Source organism: Opisthocomus hoazin, chromosome 2 (assembly GCF_030867145.1).
Source record: "Opisthocomus hoazin isolate bOpiHoa1 chromosome 2, bOpiHoa1.hap1, whole genome shotgun sequence".
NCBI classification, from domain to species: domain Eukaryota; kingdom Metazoa; phylum Chordata; class Aves; order Opisthocomiformes; family Opisthocomidae; genus Opisthocomus; species Opisthocomus hoazin.
This window is the reverse complement of record NC_134415.1, coordinates 118,167,125-118,183,970: the sequence shown is the minus strand read 5'-3', so window position 1 is coordinate 118,183,970 and position 16,846 is coordinate 118,167,125. Positions and strand designations below refer to the sequence as shown.

General features: G+C 38.1%; 1 protein-coding gene across 1 annotated transcript in view; it reads left to right on the top strand.

Annotated features, from left to right (window-relative positions):
- Positions 1 to 16,846, top strand: part of NBAS (NBAS subunit of NRZ tethering complex) — a 194,397-nt gene that overhangs the window by 1,049 nt on the left and 176,502 nt on the right. The window contains 8 exon segments of the mRNA XM_075414861.1: positions 3,523 to 3,577; positions 4,189 to 4,225; positions 5,405 to 5,482; positions 6,581 to 6,628; positions 7,761 to 7,804; positions 8,207 to 8,340; positions 9,001 to 9,134; positions 9,247 to 9,345. Coding sequence (XP_075270976.1) covers positions 3,523 to 3,577; positions 4,189 to 4,225; positions 5,405 to 5,482; positions 6,581 to 6,628; positions 7,761 to 7,804; positions 8,207 to 8,340; positions 9,001 to 9,134; positions 9,247 to 9,345 — 629 coding nt within the window.

The window sequence follows — 16,846 nt, the reverse complement described above, 5'->3', positions numbered from 1 at the left end:
TCTTTGCTTTTTCATCTCTTCCCCTGCAACGTGCTGAGCTAGCTGCCTCCACGTCTACTCTTGTCTGATATGGACATGGAGGATGCAGGCAGTGTGGTTTTAGTTCTTTCTTGTAGTGGCTTTTAAGTCCACTGCAGTTGTTAATGCATTTCCTGCACTACTTAAACTTTTAAGTAATTTATGGAAGTCTTTTTTAAGAAAGTTTTATGTTTAGAACATCTGAACAGAGACGATGTAGAAACATCACAGGTGGAAGAATGTACCTATTCATAATTACTAAAACCATTCCCATAAAAACATGTTTTTTTTATCAGAAAGACTTGTTTGTTTCTTTTGATCTGTAAATCCTCAGTTGCTCCAATAGTTGTGGGTGTTTGGAAAATAAGATTGCAGTGTTGCCAGTTACTAACTTTATAGTTAGTTCGTATAGGTCAGTAGACAGTTGCACGGATTTTTGTTGAACTGTGTTTTGAGAGATGGTAAATAGTCTGTGTTTCTAGTAACATACAGAAACAATTTTACAGGTCTGCAAACCATGAGGAGGGCTTAGGTGTGCTGGCACAAGATGTGGTTCTACAGCTGCGTTAAGCGGGCACATTTCTGACAAGTATCCCTTCTCTTCTGCTGCCATTAGTGTTCTTGAAGTTGCATGGTAAATTGATTAAAGAATAGATTAGTCTGAGAAACGATCATGTTGTTTCATTTCCTTTTGTTGAGTGGTCACCATAGTACTCATGTAGGTACCAAGCGGGGCAAATCATTTGTCGGTCAAAGCTGAGTGCAAGTGTGAGACCTCCCTTCAGTGGCAGTGTGCGGGTATGCCAGTTCAGAGCGATCGTGGAACCACAGTCTGAGTGTCCTCATCTGCCCTGACAGTTTCTAAGCATCATAGAATTCTGCCTGTCAGCTTCAGCAAATGGTACAGGCTATTTTAGACTTGTGTTTCTTGCCCATTGACTTTATTTTCAACATAATTCCTATTTTGAATATCAGAAACAGGAAGGCTTGAAAGTATTACGTGAAATAGTTTGTTTGGATTTACATCCTTCTTGAAGACTGTACATAGCCAAGGACACTTCTGATGTTCTTTTTACGGTTTTAGTGGGAAATTGATTTTACACTGACATACATAGGCAAACAAATTATTTTGTCAGCGTGCTTCAGTTTTTGCCTTAAGGTGGCTTAACAGTGATATTATTTAGGTGACGGTGACTTTCCCTTTGGAACACCTGTCTCTCTTAATCCTGGTTTATTCACACTTGCCAGAAAAAGTCACAGAATGCTCCCCGCCTTACTTCTTGTAGAACTGAAAGGTTTGGAATGAGGTGAGGGACAGCAGAAAGGAAAAGGAAGTTGAACGTTGCACTGGGAAATGAAATGTCTTCCTGTGCAGTCATGTATGATACAAAGCAAGGCCTTTAAACAAGATTTTTCATAGGTCTCTACTGATTTTGTTTTGTTTTTCTGTTATCTTATTTGGGATGATTAATTTTTAATTGCCAAGTGTTGGGCACTTAGAACTGTAGTTATGACCGTTGGAATATGAATCCTGCAGGGGAGGACTCGTGGAATCTTTGGGGTAGATACGGGTGGACTGAAGTTTTCCTTTTCTCCGGTAGACAAGTACTGTCTGTCTCCTGAAATGTATTGAATGTGTCACTTGATTCTATTGGTTTTTTTCATTGCTATCTAATGTTTTGGGATTTGCCCAACACTCCCCCTCCCCGCCCCCCTTAAGATTGCTGGGTGTGCAACAAAATCCAAAACTAAGTGGGTGTCTTGTCAGTGAGGAAGTCACTTAGGTTTAATTTCTGGAATGCTCTAGTGAAGAACTTCAAGTTGTTTTCCCAAACAGGAATGAATGAAAAAGGAAATATAGCAGATCTGGTGGCCATTGCTGTTGCTGAGGTGACAGGAGTTAAAAGTTATAAAAAACTAAATTCAGGTCTTCAGACTATAATAGTAAATTAGTTTTGTGAGGGGTTTAAGATGTGTGGGGTAGGAGCATGTAGTTCAGGCTCAGGAGTGGACACTAAAAATATTAAAAACAAATTCTGAAGAGGTATAAGCAATTTTTGGAAATGTTTTTACTGGGAACTTTCCTTAATCCAAAATCTTTAAGAGGCTCTGCTTTCAGTGTCCCTAGGAAATTGCAGTTCTGAGATACTCTGGTAGCTGTAAGACATAATTTATACTCTCACATACTTTACTGTAATGCCTTGTTATTTCCTGGTTGATCAACCGGAATTTGGAACATTGTCTATTAGTACAGCTGTGTTGGCTTCTTACGTGCTGTGAGATGACAGCCTGTTTATTTGAAAAAGCTATTTCTAGATTGCAAACTTTGCATAGAAAACTGCTAATACCTTAAATTTGGGAGTCCAAATATTTTTTTTAAACATGGAAATCTTCTGTAATTTTGATAAATTTGTGTGTGTTTCAGTGTTTGCTGCTCTATAATTTGGAGTGAGAGGTCTGAATATTTCAGTTAACAAGTAATGATCTGCTCTATGTGTGCTGTCCTGAAGGGAAGAGGAAATTCATTCATTACCTACTCTAATGCTCAGTTTGTGTGGCTCTAATGTTTTCAGTAGAGAAGTGTAAGTTGACTGCTTGTTTTGAAGTTTTGCATGTGATACCTTCTGGAATCACAGAATGGTAGGGTTTGGAAGGGACCTCTGTGGGTCATCTAGTCCAAACGCCCTGCCGAAGCAGGGTCACCTACAGCAGGTTGCACAGGACCTTGTCCTTATTGGTATTATTCCTTATTGGTTATCTTTCTTGTCCTCTCAGTTTAATCCTTTTTTCCTATTTTCTTACTGGAAAATAATTTTACCTCTGCTCATAACTAAGAATATACATCCTGTGTTGTTTCATGTTTCTTTTTTTTGTGTTTGGAGAGTGCTTTCATTTGTGTAGTGAGTGTCGTTGTTCCCTCTGCCTTAAGCAGAGCAGGACTTCTGGAAGGGCTGAGATGCTATGGAGTAGAGGTGGTGATCTGAGTGGCTGTGTTACATAGTACAAATTAACATAAAAATATTTTTATTCAGAAGTTCTTTGTGTATCTTAATATTTCTGAAACTTTCATGAGCAGTCTTCATGTAGCTTAGCAATTGTATATTAGCATAATATGTTGAACACCAGTTGCTTCCACTTCTGGGCCTTACAGATCAATTTGGAATTCATTTGGTATAGAAAGAATGACTTATAGTACCTTAGAGGAGAACATAATCATGAGTCAGTGTCGTCTGTTACTACCCAGAGATCAAGGCAAAGCTGAATCAATAGACAATTTGTAGTAGGTTTTGTTTATTATACCTTGGCACTTAATATATTTGGCTTTATAGCCAGTTTTTGCTTATGCAGTTAAATTATTAATTGTATGAAGTTGTGAGTAATAGAAAATATATAAGGAACTTGTAGGCTAGCAGGCAACTTAAATTTAATCAGTGAATATATGTATGGATGTTGTATTTAAGTTAAAGTGTATAACGTAGTGTTTGACCATTATTGTAATTGCAGCCAAGAGGCAACAGAAAACACGGTGCATCATTTATCATCACTAGAGCAATTACAGGTAAATAGGACTTGTTCTTGTGCTCATGACTTGTAAGAATGATGTGTGGATTGCTTGTAAAATTTACAATTTCTGCACTTTAGGGTGGCTAGTTTAATGGAAATAGAGTGCAGGATGTGTTTTCAGGAAGATGTTTCCTGATTATCAATGTCACTATTTTATTTTTGTGGCACTTTTGTGAGCTTTCTTGTCTCTGTTAGCTTATTGGGACAAACTGATAAACCATACATCTAAGAAGTTCAGAAGCTCTGCTGTGTTTTGCAAAATGTTGAGGTTTTTTTTTCTCTGCCAGCTACTGCATTGGGCTGTTTGCCAGTTGGACAGTTCTATAAGAAAGCTTTACATTCTGATTATGTTACATTGCCATTCAACACTTGGTTTATGCATTTTCATCCAGTAAGAATTTCTCTTAGAATTTCCAGAAATATGTAGTGATTTTTTTATCTACTATTTGCATTTATTCTAATATAAGAATTTGTTGGCCAAGGATTAAGGGTTTTTCCCTTAATAACTCTTTCTTTTTGTAAGAATTTCTCATATTCTGTGTGCAGTAAGCTGGGGAGTGTTTTGAAACTGCTGGAGATGTAATTTTTGCCTCTTTTCTGTTGTAGGTCCTGCGTTGTTTTTGCTTCGGTATATATGGTACAGGTAGGTTTGATGAAAATAGTGCTTAATCTTTTTATTTGGTAATATTTTTATAGTTTTTTGATGGTAACTTATTTTTAACAAGAATAAAATTCAGTGCTTGTTTAGAATATTATCTAAGTAATGCTTAGAATATTCTCTTTTCGTAAGTTTAAGGTGTAACCACTTGAGTTGCAACGGAAGCCTCTCTTGAAAAGAGCTGGGGTATACTAGTTTGACTTTCTGCTTTTATCAGAAGCCTAAGTAAACATGCAGTTGGAACATTGTCTTTCTCAAAACACATGCTTGTCCTCTCCACTTATTTTTGTGTCTTTCCCCCCCCATCATATTTGAAGTCTAGTATCTAGCTTTTATAATTGATTCTAGTTGCTATTTTTATGTATATGTATTTAATAAAAGCATTTGGGAAGGAGCTCGGGAGGAGCCAAAAGCAGGGAGAACAATGATTTCAGATGATGTTCCTTAAGATTTTCAAGACCTAGCTGGACAGAGTCCTAAGGGATGGAGATGCCAAAGACTCAAAGGGCGGCCTGTCCAGTGCCTGACTGTCTTCATGGTGAAGAATTCTCCTTATGTCAGCTTGGAACGTACACTGTTTTAGAATCATGGAATTATTTAGATTGGAAAAGACTTTTAAGATCATTGAGTCCAACTGTTAACGTAATACTGCCAGGTCCACCAAAGGATTGATCCTGGTTTCATGTGCTCCTGCCATGCACCTCAGTGGCTCCCATCTTTGTGGTAACCTCCTACATATGAGCGAGCCGCTGTTTGGTCCCCCTGAACCCTTCTCTTCTCCAGGCTAAACAAGTACAATGCCCTCACCGTCTCCTTGTAAGGCAAGTTCTCCAGTCCCCTGACCATCTTGGTGGCTCTCCACTTTATTGGTGGTGTTCTTGTAATGGGGGGGCGAGGGGGGGGAGCCTCAAGACTGGCTGCTGACCAGAGTATAAAGAGTGATGAGTAAATAATCGGTTGCCTTAATACCTTGTTTTGTTAATAGAAACAAGTACACTGTTAGCCTTCGTTGTTGGCAGGGTGCAGTGTTGATTCATGTTTAGTTGCTAAAACCTTGCAGGTGATTGATGGTTGCCTTAAAGCTAAGTCATCTGGTGTGTGTATCTCAGGTACTGCTTTTGATAGGTATATGTTCTGATTTAGCCTAATATTTTGTTATTTCAGCCCTGCAAAGTTTTCTCTGCCTGCTGGACTGGTTCGTCTAGTTAGTAAGCAGATCAGCTGGCACCTAATACTTGCAAGGTAACTAGCTTACATGCTTTTCCATTTTTGTCAGTAGTCAATGTATTAATGCTTCCTCTCCTTCCCCCACCATCCCCATTGGTAACAATGCTGAGTTAATATTGTGCTAAAGTCCTGTTCTTCTTTTTGGTCAAGAGAAATGTTGGAGGCTTTCACAGGTAGCTTTGGGAAAGAAAGTCAGCCCCTGCTACCTAGGGGCTTCCAACGTTCTTTCCCTTTGTTTAATGCATCTCTCACTCAGGTCTGAATGTCCTAGTTTTTGAGGCAAAGTGGCTGGCAATCATTCTCGAACTCAAGTCCTGAATTTGATCAGTTGAAGACCTACAACTTGGCAGGATGTGTAATGTAAATTGCTTATTTTAAAAGTTGTGGAAAGTGAATGCATACCCTCAAGATTTGTCTGCTATTGTGTGTATAGAGGAGAAGTGAGAGTTCCAAGGCTAGAACCAGCTGTTCTGCAGTAATTTTAGCAGCAACAGTGAGATCACTGGCTTTTAAAAATAAGTGTAAATATGTACAGAAAAACGATTTAATGACATGAACGTGGTATGGAATATTTTATTATGTATTATCACTGGATATGATCAGTGGTTCAGCAAGAGCTCTGCACTGTTGAGAGAGATCATGATTCGTTGAGGGAAGTGATGATCCCTTTTGATGCGCAACGTACCAGTTGCAATGCTGTGTGTTAGGTACAAAGACAGGAGATCTGCTCCTGAGGAGGTAGTGTAATTTACTGAAGTATGATAGTTTTTTATTCCAGATAAAGCAATACATAGTTTTAGATACTACTTTTATAAAATCATCCATAAGCAATATCTGATTCTGACCTCCCCTGCAACAAGATTTTAGACATTGTTTCTCTGTTATTGGTGCTGCTAGAAAAGTGATAGAGACATTTCAGTGATATGAAGGGCATCTTATTGTTATTGGCACTGATATTTTTTTTTTGTATAAAAATGTATATTTCCAGTTTGTTTCGATTATGAAAGAGAAAATTTATATCTAACCTTGCAGAAAAGCATCTAGAGCTCTGATGCACATGCTGTAAAGACTGGACTTCAAATGAACTTTCACACCTGTATTCTTCTCTTTCAGCAATGGTAAATTACTGGCGGTTGTTCAAGACCAATGTGTAGAAATCAGGTAAGTTAGTATTATCTGTTGTTGCACGACAACAGTTGTGGAGTTCTGAGAAAGTGTTTCTAGTTAGTTACTAACCATACTTTTAAAGATTTTTCTGAGGTTTTTTTTGAATGTTATATATTGTAAAAGTAATCTGTGGAATACTCTTAAAATATATTATCACTTAGAAAGCAGAAGCCTTCTATTTCTTCTTAGTTCTTGGCCATTCACCATTTAAAAAAAAAACCCGCCCCTCGCTCAAAACCCCTCAAGACTATAAATGTTACAGATAAATTTGTATGAGTATCTATCGGTATATCTCTTTTTTTTTTCCCCAAGATGTGAAAGAAAACCAATCAAGACGCTTCAAAATACTAAACCCAAATCATGGTCTTTCTAACCTTTGCCTTTCTATTCCCCCTGAAATTCTCCCCTAATAAATGGGACAAGAAGCTAGTATTCTGCTTCTCTGTAGAGTAGCTGGCATATATAATACTTCATCTTACTTTAGAAGTAATGTAGACTGCCGTGAAGACTGATGTTTTCACTTTTTCTTCTGCTCTCTAACAAGCTCTCCTTTGCCAGTTCAAGAACACATTTAGCTGTAGAACGAATCTTGATTGAGTGTGTTTACTTGCTTCACAAAAATCCATTTGCTAGAAGGTCAGACCTTCTATTTATATGTAAAAGAAGCAAGTCTATGAAAATTGTTCAATAAGAAGTGGTGTGAACACCATAAATGTCAGCTTATAGACTATAAAATAAATCTTGTGTTTCAATTGTATTAATGTAAGTATATTCTTGGATTGTTTCTAGGATTGTAACCTAGAGAATACTGACTACGTTTTTTTTCTAAAGTTACATGCTGAAGTTCTGAAATGCTGCTATCCTATTTTGAACAGCATTACTACCAAATGAGGAATATGAGTATTTATGCGTCAGGATGAGGGTTCCTAAAATAGTTTCTAAAGTATTGCTAGTTACTGCAGCTGCCTAAGGGTGAAGGCTACTATCTGCCTTTTTAAACAAGTAGTTAAATACATGCAGGCCTTTGGATTGTGCACGCAGAGTATTTTTATAGTGTTCTGTTTATTCTGGAAAATTGAGTAGTGTTTTTTTTCTTATTTAAATCCATATGAGTCTTTTTCTGCAGGTCTGCGAAAGATGACTTTGGATCCATAGTTGGAAAATGTCAAGGTAATACAGGATGGGAACTTCTACATCATTACATAGTGTCGTCTTTATTATTCATGCAATGCTAAGTGGTGGTGTCAGTTTACTTTGAAGATAATTTGTAACTTGTTAAAAGCATCGGGAAGAATCTTTTAATAATTTTGCTTTGTGACTACCTCCATTACTCTCCCTCCCCCTCTTCTTTTCAAGATGATTTAACATATAAAACCTGAATCTGAGATGAATTGATAGTTAAAATTACTGGGCTTGGGAGACGTTGGAGGTGGTGGGTTTTTTTTTTCTCCTCAGAGGTAAGCTTGTAATGGTGGTAGGCACCCTGCATTTTTTGATGGAGTTGATTTTTTTTTTTTTTGGTCCTGTTTAAGTTATATTTTACTTTTTAATAGTTTTCTTCCTTTTTCATAGTGCCGAAGGATCCTAACCCTCAGTGGAGGCGAGTGGCATGGAGTCATGATTGTACGTTACTTGCTTATGCTGAAAGCACCGGAACAGTGAGAGTGTTTGACCTAATGGGTAGTGAGCTTTTGGTCATTTCACCAGTAAGTGCTTTCTTAATTAAATATCAATATAGTAGAACTTCTTGTAAGGATAAAAGGTAATTTCCAGTACTTGGCGTTTTTTAAATCATAGCTTACTTTGGTATAAAGTCTTGCAGTATGACTACCATGCACAAATGTACCATGAAGTGTTTATTACATAATGGATATATCATAGTTAAAACTTAATTCATGTGTACCACTTGCAAAGCACATCTTCTGTGCTGTTGTATCTAGTCAGAATCTTTGTCTTTGTTTTCTTTTCTTTGAATTGGGATAGATCTGCAGGTACATCAGATTGTGAAAGTATAGAATCGCCTAATTAGTATGTGTGCAAATAATTACAATTCGTAGTAGTAGATGACTGCAGTTTATATGCAGAGTCACTTATAAATTAAGAAATACTGCTGATAGAGCAATATGAAGATTTTTTTTTTTCTTGGTATGAGGATAGATAGTTGCTTTTGGCTTGCTCCACACAATATATTTTTTATTTTGCATATTGAAAGGTTGTGTGAAATTATTTTGGAAGGTGGCTCAAGTGTATTTATAAAAGATTTAATTTTCTAGTTCTTTCAGTAATGAAGACACTTTCTTTTTTTTCTTTCTTTTTTTTTTTTTTAAATCCCCTCTCTCACTCAATGTCTTTATTTTTGGGTAAAGACAGCAAGTTTTCCAGGAGATCTGAGTTATGCTATTGCTGGATTGATCTTTCTAGAATACAAAGCAAGTGCCCAATGGTCAGCTGAACTGCTTGTCATTAATTATCGTGGAGAACTGAGAAGTTATCTTGTAAGGTAAGCATGAATTTTGGCTTGCTTTGAGAAGGCACAGTGAAGTTCAAAGGAATTCTTTTCACTCTTTAAACAAAAATCTCAAGTAATATATGTATTTTTTCCCTATACTTAGTGTTGGAACAAATCAAAGCTTTCAAGAAAGTCATAGTTTCAGCTTTAGCAGCCATTACATGCATGGAATAACTACTGTCATTTATCATCCTGGTCACAGGTAAGCATTCTGTTTGCTGTCTGCCAATAATGTGGAAATGATGAACAGAAGTAGCAAAATAAAGATTGAAGTGTGTTGGACAAGGAGGGGCAGAAAAAATTTTTTTTAATATTGGTATTTAGTGAGTCAGTAATAACATGTCATGTACATATGAAAGAAGCCCTAGTTGGTGATCTCATTTTACTACTGGAATGATGGAAATCAAGTTATGTCCTTTCATAAGCAGCATTTTTCAGAATGTCAGGAATAGCTTCAAAAGACATTTCTGAATTTGGCGTGGGTAAAGGCTGATGTATAAATTTGGTTAGTTGGTTTTTTTTCTGTCTGGGTTTGAATTCTGGACTTGTTGGCCAGGCCATTTTTACTAGTGTTCTGACTGGAACTGCCAGGCTTTGGTATTTGGAGGTGTTTTGTGTTGTGTTTTCTCTGTTAGTGATGTGTGGAGTACAGATACCAGACTTGAAAGATGGACTAGTTGACTGCCTGCCCTTGAACCAGATTTAGTTGGAATAGGTCCTGGTTAGCCAATTACTTACGTTGAAAATGTGTCTACCTTTTGATATCTACTCGTTATAGCAAGATAAACTCTGCCACTTATTTTTCTGTTTCTCATCAGTTGTAGGAAATAAACGTCCTTCTAGATATTTTTCTTTGATCTTTTTTCTTTCTACTAGGATTGAATTTGTCAGCACAATTTGTTATATCACTGTGTTATTTTAAATGGAAATTAGCCTTGGCTATAGAATACCAGAAGAAACTTGCTGTTAAAAAAATTATTCTTCAATGTGAAGTGAGCTGTCCCATCTATCTTAGGAAAAAAATGGTTGTTAATGAGAGGTAGTGTTCTTCTAGCTTTGAGAGATTTGAGTGTGATGGTTTCTTCTTTCTACCTTATTCATACTTTGTATCTAGCAGTTCCACATGATTAATATGCAGTATACTAAATCTAGGGTTTTGAGGTAATAGGTGTGGGTTATGGAGATTTGGTAGCACTATCTGACCAGCCAACAGAACCTACTTATTCTTTCCTTTGATGAGACCAGGGTTAATGGTTCTTGACACTTGTTTCCAAAGTTATCTTTTCTGCTTCTGGTGTTAGGAAGTAGATTGATTATAACAGTGAGCGTTGCCAAGAATATAGAATCATAGACTGGTAAGCATTGGAAGGGACCTTAAAGATCATCTGGTTCCAACCCCCCTGCCATGACCAGGGACATCTTCCACTAGACCAGGTTGCTCAGAGCTCTATATTGGTTAATATTGAAAGTATGGTCAAATAATTATTCTGACAATTATGACAGATGTGCTTGCTTTTCATTTTTGGTGTGTTTCCGAGTAAACGATGTCAGAACTGTTAAACTATCATAATGGATGAACCTATTAACGAGAAAATATGTAGAAAATCAGCTGGTGTAGTTGTCAGCCAAATAGTATGGACATTGCTTTGTTTGTGCTAATGGCAACTTCTTGCCATAGAAGTTTAAAAGAGGAGAGGGGGGGGGGAAAAATGGGCAAAAATTTCAAGTTTTGTCTTCCTTCACAGAATCACAGAATAGTAGGGGTTGGAAGGGACCTCTGTAGGTCATCTAGTCCAACCCTCCTGCCGAAGCAGGGTCACCTACAGCAGGCTGCACAGGACCTTGTCCTTCTTTCCTCCCACCTCCAAGAGAAGTAATAGCTTTGTTTTTCTACTGTGCTTACAACATCTTAGGTTATAATTTCTAAAACTTGATATTAGTGTGAAGTAAAAGAACAGGAAACAATGCTGGTTCTGTTCTTAGAACAGTTTATTCTGAGTATTAGTAATGAAAGTTATCTTTATGGAAGCTCATGGTTGGCGTATTTTTTTGTTGTCTATATTCCATATTTTCTAGGGAGATGTGGTTATATCTGCTGCTGAAGTAAGAAGTTTGTGTAATGTGTGTGGCATATGCATTCAGGAATTCCTTGTTTTTACCAGGAAACTTTATGACTTACTCCATGAAAATAAGAATAGTCAGGTGGTCATAGTATCTCCTGCTGTGTGCAGCCAGTTGACTTGCTTAGTAAAGTTAAAAAATTGATACTTGAAAGAATGCACAAATGGACAGAATGGCTGGATAACGGGAAGAACCAATGTTTTGTTCTTTATATAGGCAAGTCTTTTCTCTTATGTTTTGAATTTATTCTGTGATAGACAACTTCTGAATTTGACATTAGAGAACTCTAAAGTCAGGAGCAGAGTTTCTTGCTGAAATTGTCGTTATTAAAAAAAACAAACCCAGAAGGAGTTGAAGGGAGGCAGTTTTCTTAAATTATGCATTAAAGAAAATTGTACATAGATATGAAGACTTAGAAATTCTCATTTTCAGTAATGTGAACTTTGATCACTTAACAGAAGTTGAACTTTGTCACTTTGTGCTTTCTTGCATTTCATTTAGTTTCAGGTGATGAAGTTATACTGGTTTATCTGTGCTGCTTGTAAGCCTTCACTTACTGCACTCTATATTACCATGTATTTGCTCATTACCTATTAGAGTGCAATAAAATAGCACTGAAGAACTTAATATGCTTAATTTTTTTTCAGCTAGATGTATGATAATTGCTAAGAGAATGTGTCAGTAGGGAATGTATCTGAATCTGTAGGAAAACTTGAAACAATAGCTTTGGGAAGAAGTCTAATAATGAGTTTCACTGCTGTTGAAAAGTGTTATATACCTTAATTTAGATGCCTGATGGTGTTCTTACGTGATCCAGCCTTCATCTATGATGGAATTTATGGTGCACTCTAGTTGACAAAATTTAAATGTGTGCTTCAGTGTGAGCTCTCTGTAGGCTCTAATGGAAGGTTTAACATCTGCTTATTTGAAGTATCTTAATTTGGAACTGAGTGTCTTACCTCAGGCTTATCTGCAGTTGCTACAGAAAAAGTTTGATATTAGAGCCTAAAATTTGTGATCGCTATAGGAGATAAAGGGTTTTAGATTCAGTTGGAATTTACTTGTTATACCAAAATTGAGGAGTGAAGAATTGCATAGAAGTCTCAGGTTTTTCCTGGATGCCTCAACTGAACTTGCTGTTCTTGAGACCAGTGTTATGCTAGTTATCTTCAGCCCAACTTTGTAGAAACCTTTGACATAGAGTGTGGTTGAGGTGCTGCATGGGCAGCCTTTGTTTTGAGACAGGAGGAACCTCTGGAGATCATCTAATCCATTCTCACGGTCAACTAGAGCACGTTGCTTGGAGTCATGTCCACGCAGTCCAAGACCTACATGTCTGCATCCTCCCCTGGAAGCATGGTCTGTGTCAAGGCCTCTGATGTGTTGGGGTATCTGCTCCAGTGGCTGCTGGGGACTGAGCCTGGTGGCTCATCACCACGGTTGCTGAGCATGTGTGCAGAGAGAGTTTCTGGCCATCATGCTGCATCTGTTTGCTGTGATCTAGGCCTGATGCTTACATGGGTCTTTTTCTGGGACTTGTTCAAAGGGTTCCTGACCCTTACTGGTCAGGAGTCAGTTGGAACAAAAGCTCAGAGCTCCCTTTGATCAGGAATAACTGGCAGACCTTGTTAAAAGCTTCTAGAGCTTGCTGGCTAGCTCTTCCTGGCACTGGCAAGCGTTGTGAAGTTCCTCAGAAACTTCCCAGGAATCCTCTGATGATCCCAGAAGTATGTAGAAGATTAAAAGCATCTAGAAACGGAGCCCAGAAACTGCTGCACAAACTGCTGCATGCTAGCTGTGCTCTATGCAGAAAACATATGCAAGTATCAAAAGTTAAAATCTTAAATACTTTTTAAGTAGTAAAGGATGTTGCATTGATCTTGATGTCTGTAACAGTGTGATAGACAAAACTTTCTTTTCTAGGGAGTTACTATTAAGTGTCATGTATTAAGTTAACTTGACTTAGTGACCCATCTGGAGTGGCATAAAACTACATCTGATACGGTGTGATTTAAGAACCCAAGTATTTGGCCAGGAAAAGTAGCTTTTTTTTGTTACTGGGACAAAAAAAGTTGTTGGCATGGTGTCATCTTCTTCAGACTGAGGGTAGCTTGGAAAAAAAAGGAACAGGAGAAAACCCTCTCCTGTTGCTGCTCCCAGTCTACCTGTCAGTTTGTTATTTTGGAGTCATCTCCTGTCTGTTCTTGAAATAATTGGTAAACAAGGCCAGATTTTTGCTGAGGCTCTCAGGAGTACCTTTCATCTTCTTTTAATGCCAGTTGTGTTACTCATCTTAATAGTTTCTGCCCCTGCTGTTGCATTTTGCTCTCTGAAAAGCTTTTTAAAATTTTAAGTACATGCTGCCATGATGAATTTCTCCGCAGTCCTGGGAAAAGGCTTTTTGTCTTGAGGTTGTGTGTTTTGTGTGTGTCTAAACTGATATGACATCTTCATTCCAGCTGTCATTGAGTTTCGTTTATCCTAAAAGATACTTCTGAATTATAAATATGTTGCACTGTATGTGACAGCTTTTCCAAAATTTCTTTGAAAAGATTTATCTTGATGGAGTTTTTGAGAGCTTGTTCAGGCAGTTTTTGAGCTACTGCAGTCACTCTTATTGACAATTCTTCTCTTGGTCTTCGTGCTACTATTTGTCTCTTGGTCATGTCTGGCACAGAGCGGTCAATTGTAACTGAGTTCTAGTCACTACTGCTGTTGAAATTTTTAATTCAGTGGCGTGTTGCAATGGAAGCTGGAGCTTATGGAGGAGTTTAGGTGCCTATGGATGGACAAGACTGTAGATAAATTAGTATTCCAGAAGATTATGCCTGCTGTCTCTTGGTTATTATGAATTGACAGCTGTGTTGTAGTGATTTAATGAAGTTCTTGATTACCAATTTTTTTCAATTTTATGTTTTTTTAAGCTTTCCTCATGGTCAGGCTGTGAAAGACACACGTGAAATTTGCTTTCTGTGCTAAAAAAAAGTTAGGAAATTAATCACTTCATATGTAACGATTGAGCTTGCTAATAGCTTTCACAGTTTTAAGATGTGATTTCGTGTTCACTGATATTAGGCTGTATGCTCAGATGTGAGTACCCTGACATGTTTATACTTGACTAGCAAAAATGAACATAAACTGCATCATGTACAATAGGATAGATCAGTATTTAAAACCTGTTTGAGCTGTTACAAGGAATTTCGTGTGGTGCAGTATGTCTCTGCTGAAAGTTCATGTGTTAGGTAGAGGTACGTGCTGCAAGATGTTTGAAAACTTGTTACTTTGTTGTTTTTAAGTGAAGTTCTTCAGAAGAGCTATGAAGCATGTCTAAAAGATGGCTTTTGTACGCATTGGGGGCAGCTCGTATGTTCTTTGATCAGTGGCAGCATGTCAAGCTTCTCTGATAGAACTGTAGTAGGCAGAGGAAAGTTGCAGAAGGGAAACATCAGGGAGGAGGAAAATACAAAATATGCAGAAGGGAAACAAACGAATGGGTTAAGTGTATGACACTTTATCTGTGAAATCTTTCTTTTCCCTAGTGTACCTTTCCCCAGTAATCAGCAGAATATTTGATAGTAAAATATTTTGTGTAGTTCTGAGAACTGTGGTGTTTACTGGTGGCTGTACCTCATAGAATCATAGAATGGTAAGGGTTAGAAGGGACCTTTAGAGGTCATCTAGCCCAAACCCCTTGCAGTGAGCAGCAACATCTTCAACTAGACCAGGTTGCTCAGACCGCCATCCAACCTGACCTTGAATGATGGGGCCTCCACTACCTTTCTGGGCAACCTGTTCCAGTGTTTCACCACCTTCACCGTGAAGAATTTCTTCCCAATATCTAATCTCAATCTGCCCTCTTTTAGCTTAGAGCCGTTCCCCCTTGTCCTATCACTACACACCCTTGTGAAAAGCCCCTCTCCCTCCTTCCTCTAGGCCCCTTCAGGTACTGGAAGGCTGCTATAGGGTCCCCCCAGAGCCTTCTCTTCTCCAGGCTGAACAGCCCCAACTGTCTTAGCCTGTCCGCGTAGGGGGGGTACTTGTGTGTTACTGTTTTCCATGTTCCTGAAGGACAGATGTTCTTCTCTGCAAGCCTTCCTCTGTTAAAGTCACTTTCTTCATTAAAGAATAACAGACTATTCCAGTAGTGAAGTATTTGTTGATGTCCCAGAGTTGAATGAAATTAAACTTGCTGTGTTGTGCTGCTCATTGCTTCTGATTTCTTAAGTTGCTAGAATATGGAATTGTTTAAATACTCTGGTTTTCAATGCCTGCCTTTCCATTATTATTATAACTTTTAACCAACCCATGTAGTTGTTAAGAGTCTTGGTACCAGAGACGTCCTCAGACCGAGCTTGTGCTTAGTATGACTTGCAGAACAAAGTATTCTTACTAATATTTTGGGTTAAAGTGGTGTCTTGGTAAGTTCCTCTGAGTTCCTGTCTGTGTATTTACTTGACAGTTGTCTGACCAGTTGGCCAGAATGAACAGCCAGTATCAAAACCGAACAATTGATGTTGATTTGAAACTGTTAAAATGTAAAGCAATTTGGGTTCATTTAAGATGTAAAGTTTGTCACGTAAAAGGCTCAATGCAGTCTCAAATTACTAGCTTGTTTTGAAGAGGGGTATGCACTGTAGGAGTTCTGTGGTATTTTAACACTGGGATGGATTGCTGTGCTCTCTGAGCGACAGTTGTGGTCTCTGTTTAACCAGTACTGTTCATGGTGAAGTTTCATCTGTGATCTACGCAACGCTGAAGTACAGTCCTCCCTTGCTCCTCTGTCTGTGTTGGAGTTCCTGCACTGATTATCTAATACCGTGCTTTGCTAATTGTTGTCATCTTCATAACCCAATTACTTTGCTAACTATCTGCAGGGAAGCTATGATAGGTGAATTTTATGTCTGCTTTCTTCCTATGTTATTACTACAAAAAATGAATGCTAATTTCTCCAGAAGTATGTTTGCTTCCACGTGCTATTCAGGTTACCAGCTTTAAGGTGTATGAAATAGTCTGCACTACTCACGGTAGATTTCCTTGACTCTGATAGGAATCCGTTGACTCCTGAAATAATGTGGTTTCTTCTTGGTACAGTACAGCGAGAAACACTGTGTCATGGGTGCTTGGTCAGAAACTTTACGTGTTCTGAAGTTAAACACCACCTCCTTAAGAGAGAGGTACTTACTCTTAGCTGTGCTATGCTTTACTTTCTGGTCATAGGAACAATGCAGAATTACCCATTTTCCTGTTAATTATGATGGAAGACTGAGAGTCTCCTATTGCTGTTCTTATGGAAAATAGTGATTTCTGTTTTGCTGTCTTAGGCAACTCTTTACACCACAAAATAACTAAAACTCTTAAGAATCTTAACAGACCGTGAGCGCACATGGTGTAAGTCACCTTAATGTATGTTTGTGAATAGCATGAGACCTGAGGATGTTAAATAAGTTTTACTGACTGCTTAAAAGGGATTAAACGTGGAAGGAAAAATACATTTATTTCTGTATTTCCCTTCCAGTCGGCTCTCGCAGGCAGTGTTTTGGATGAGGCCGAGCCCACAGCTGGGAGCTGTGCGGGCGCCAGCC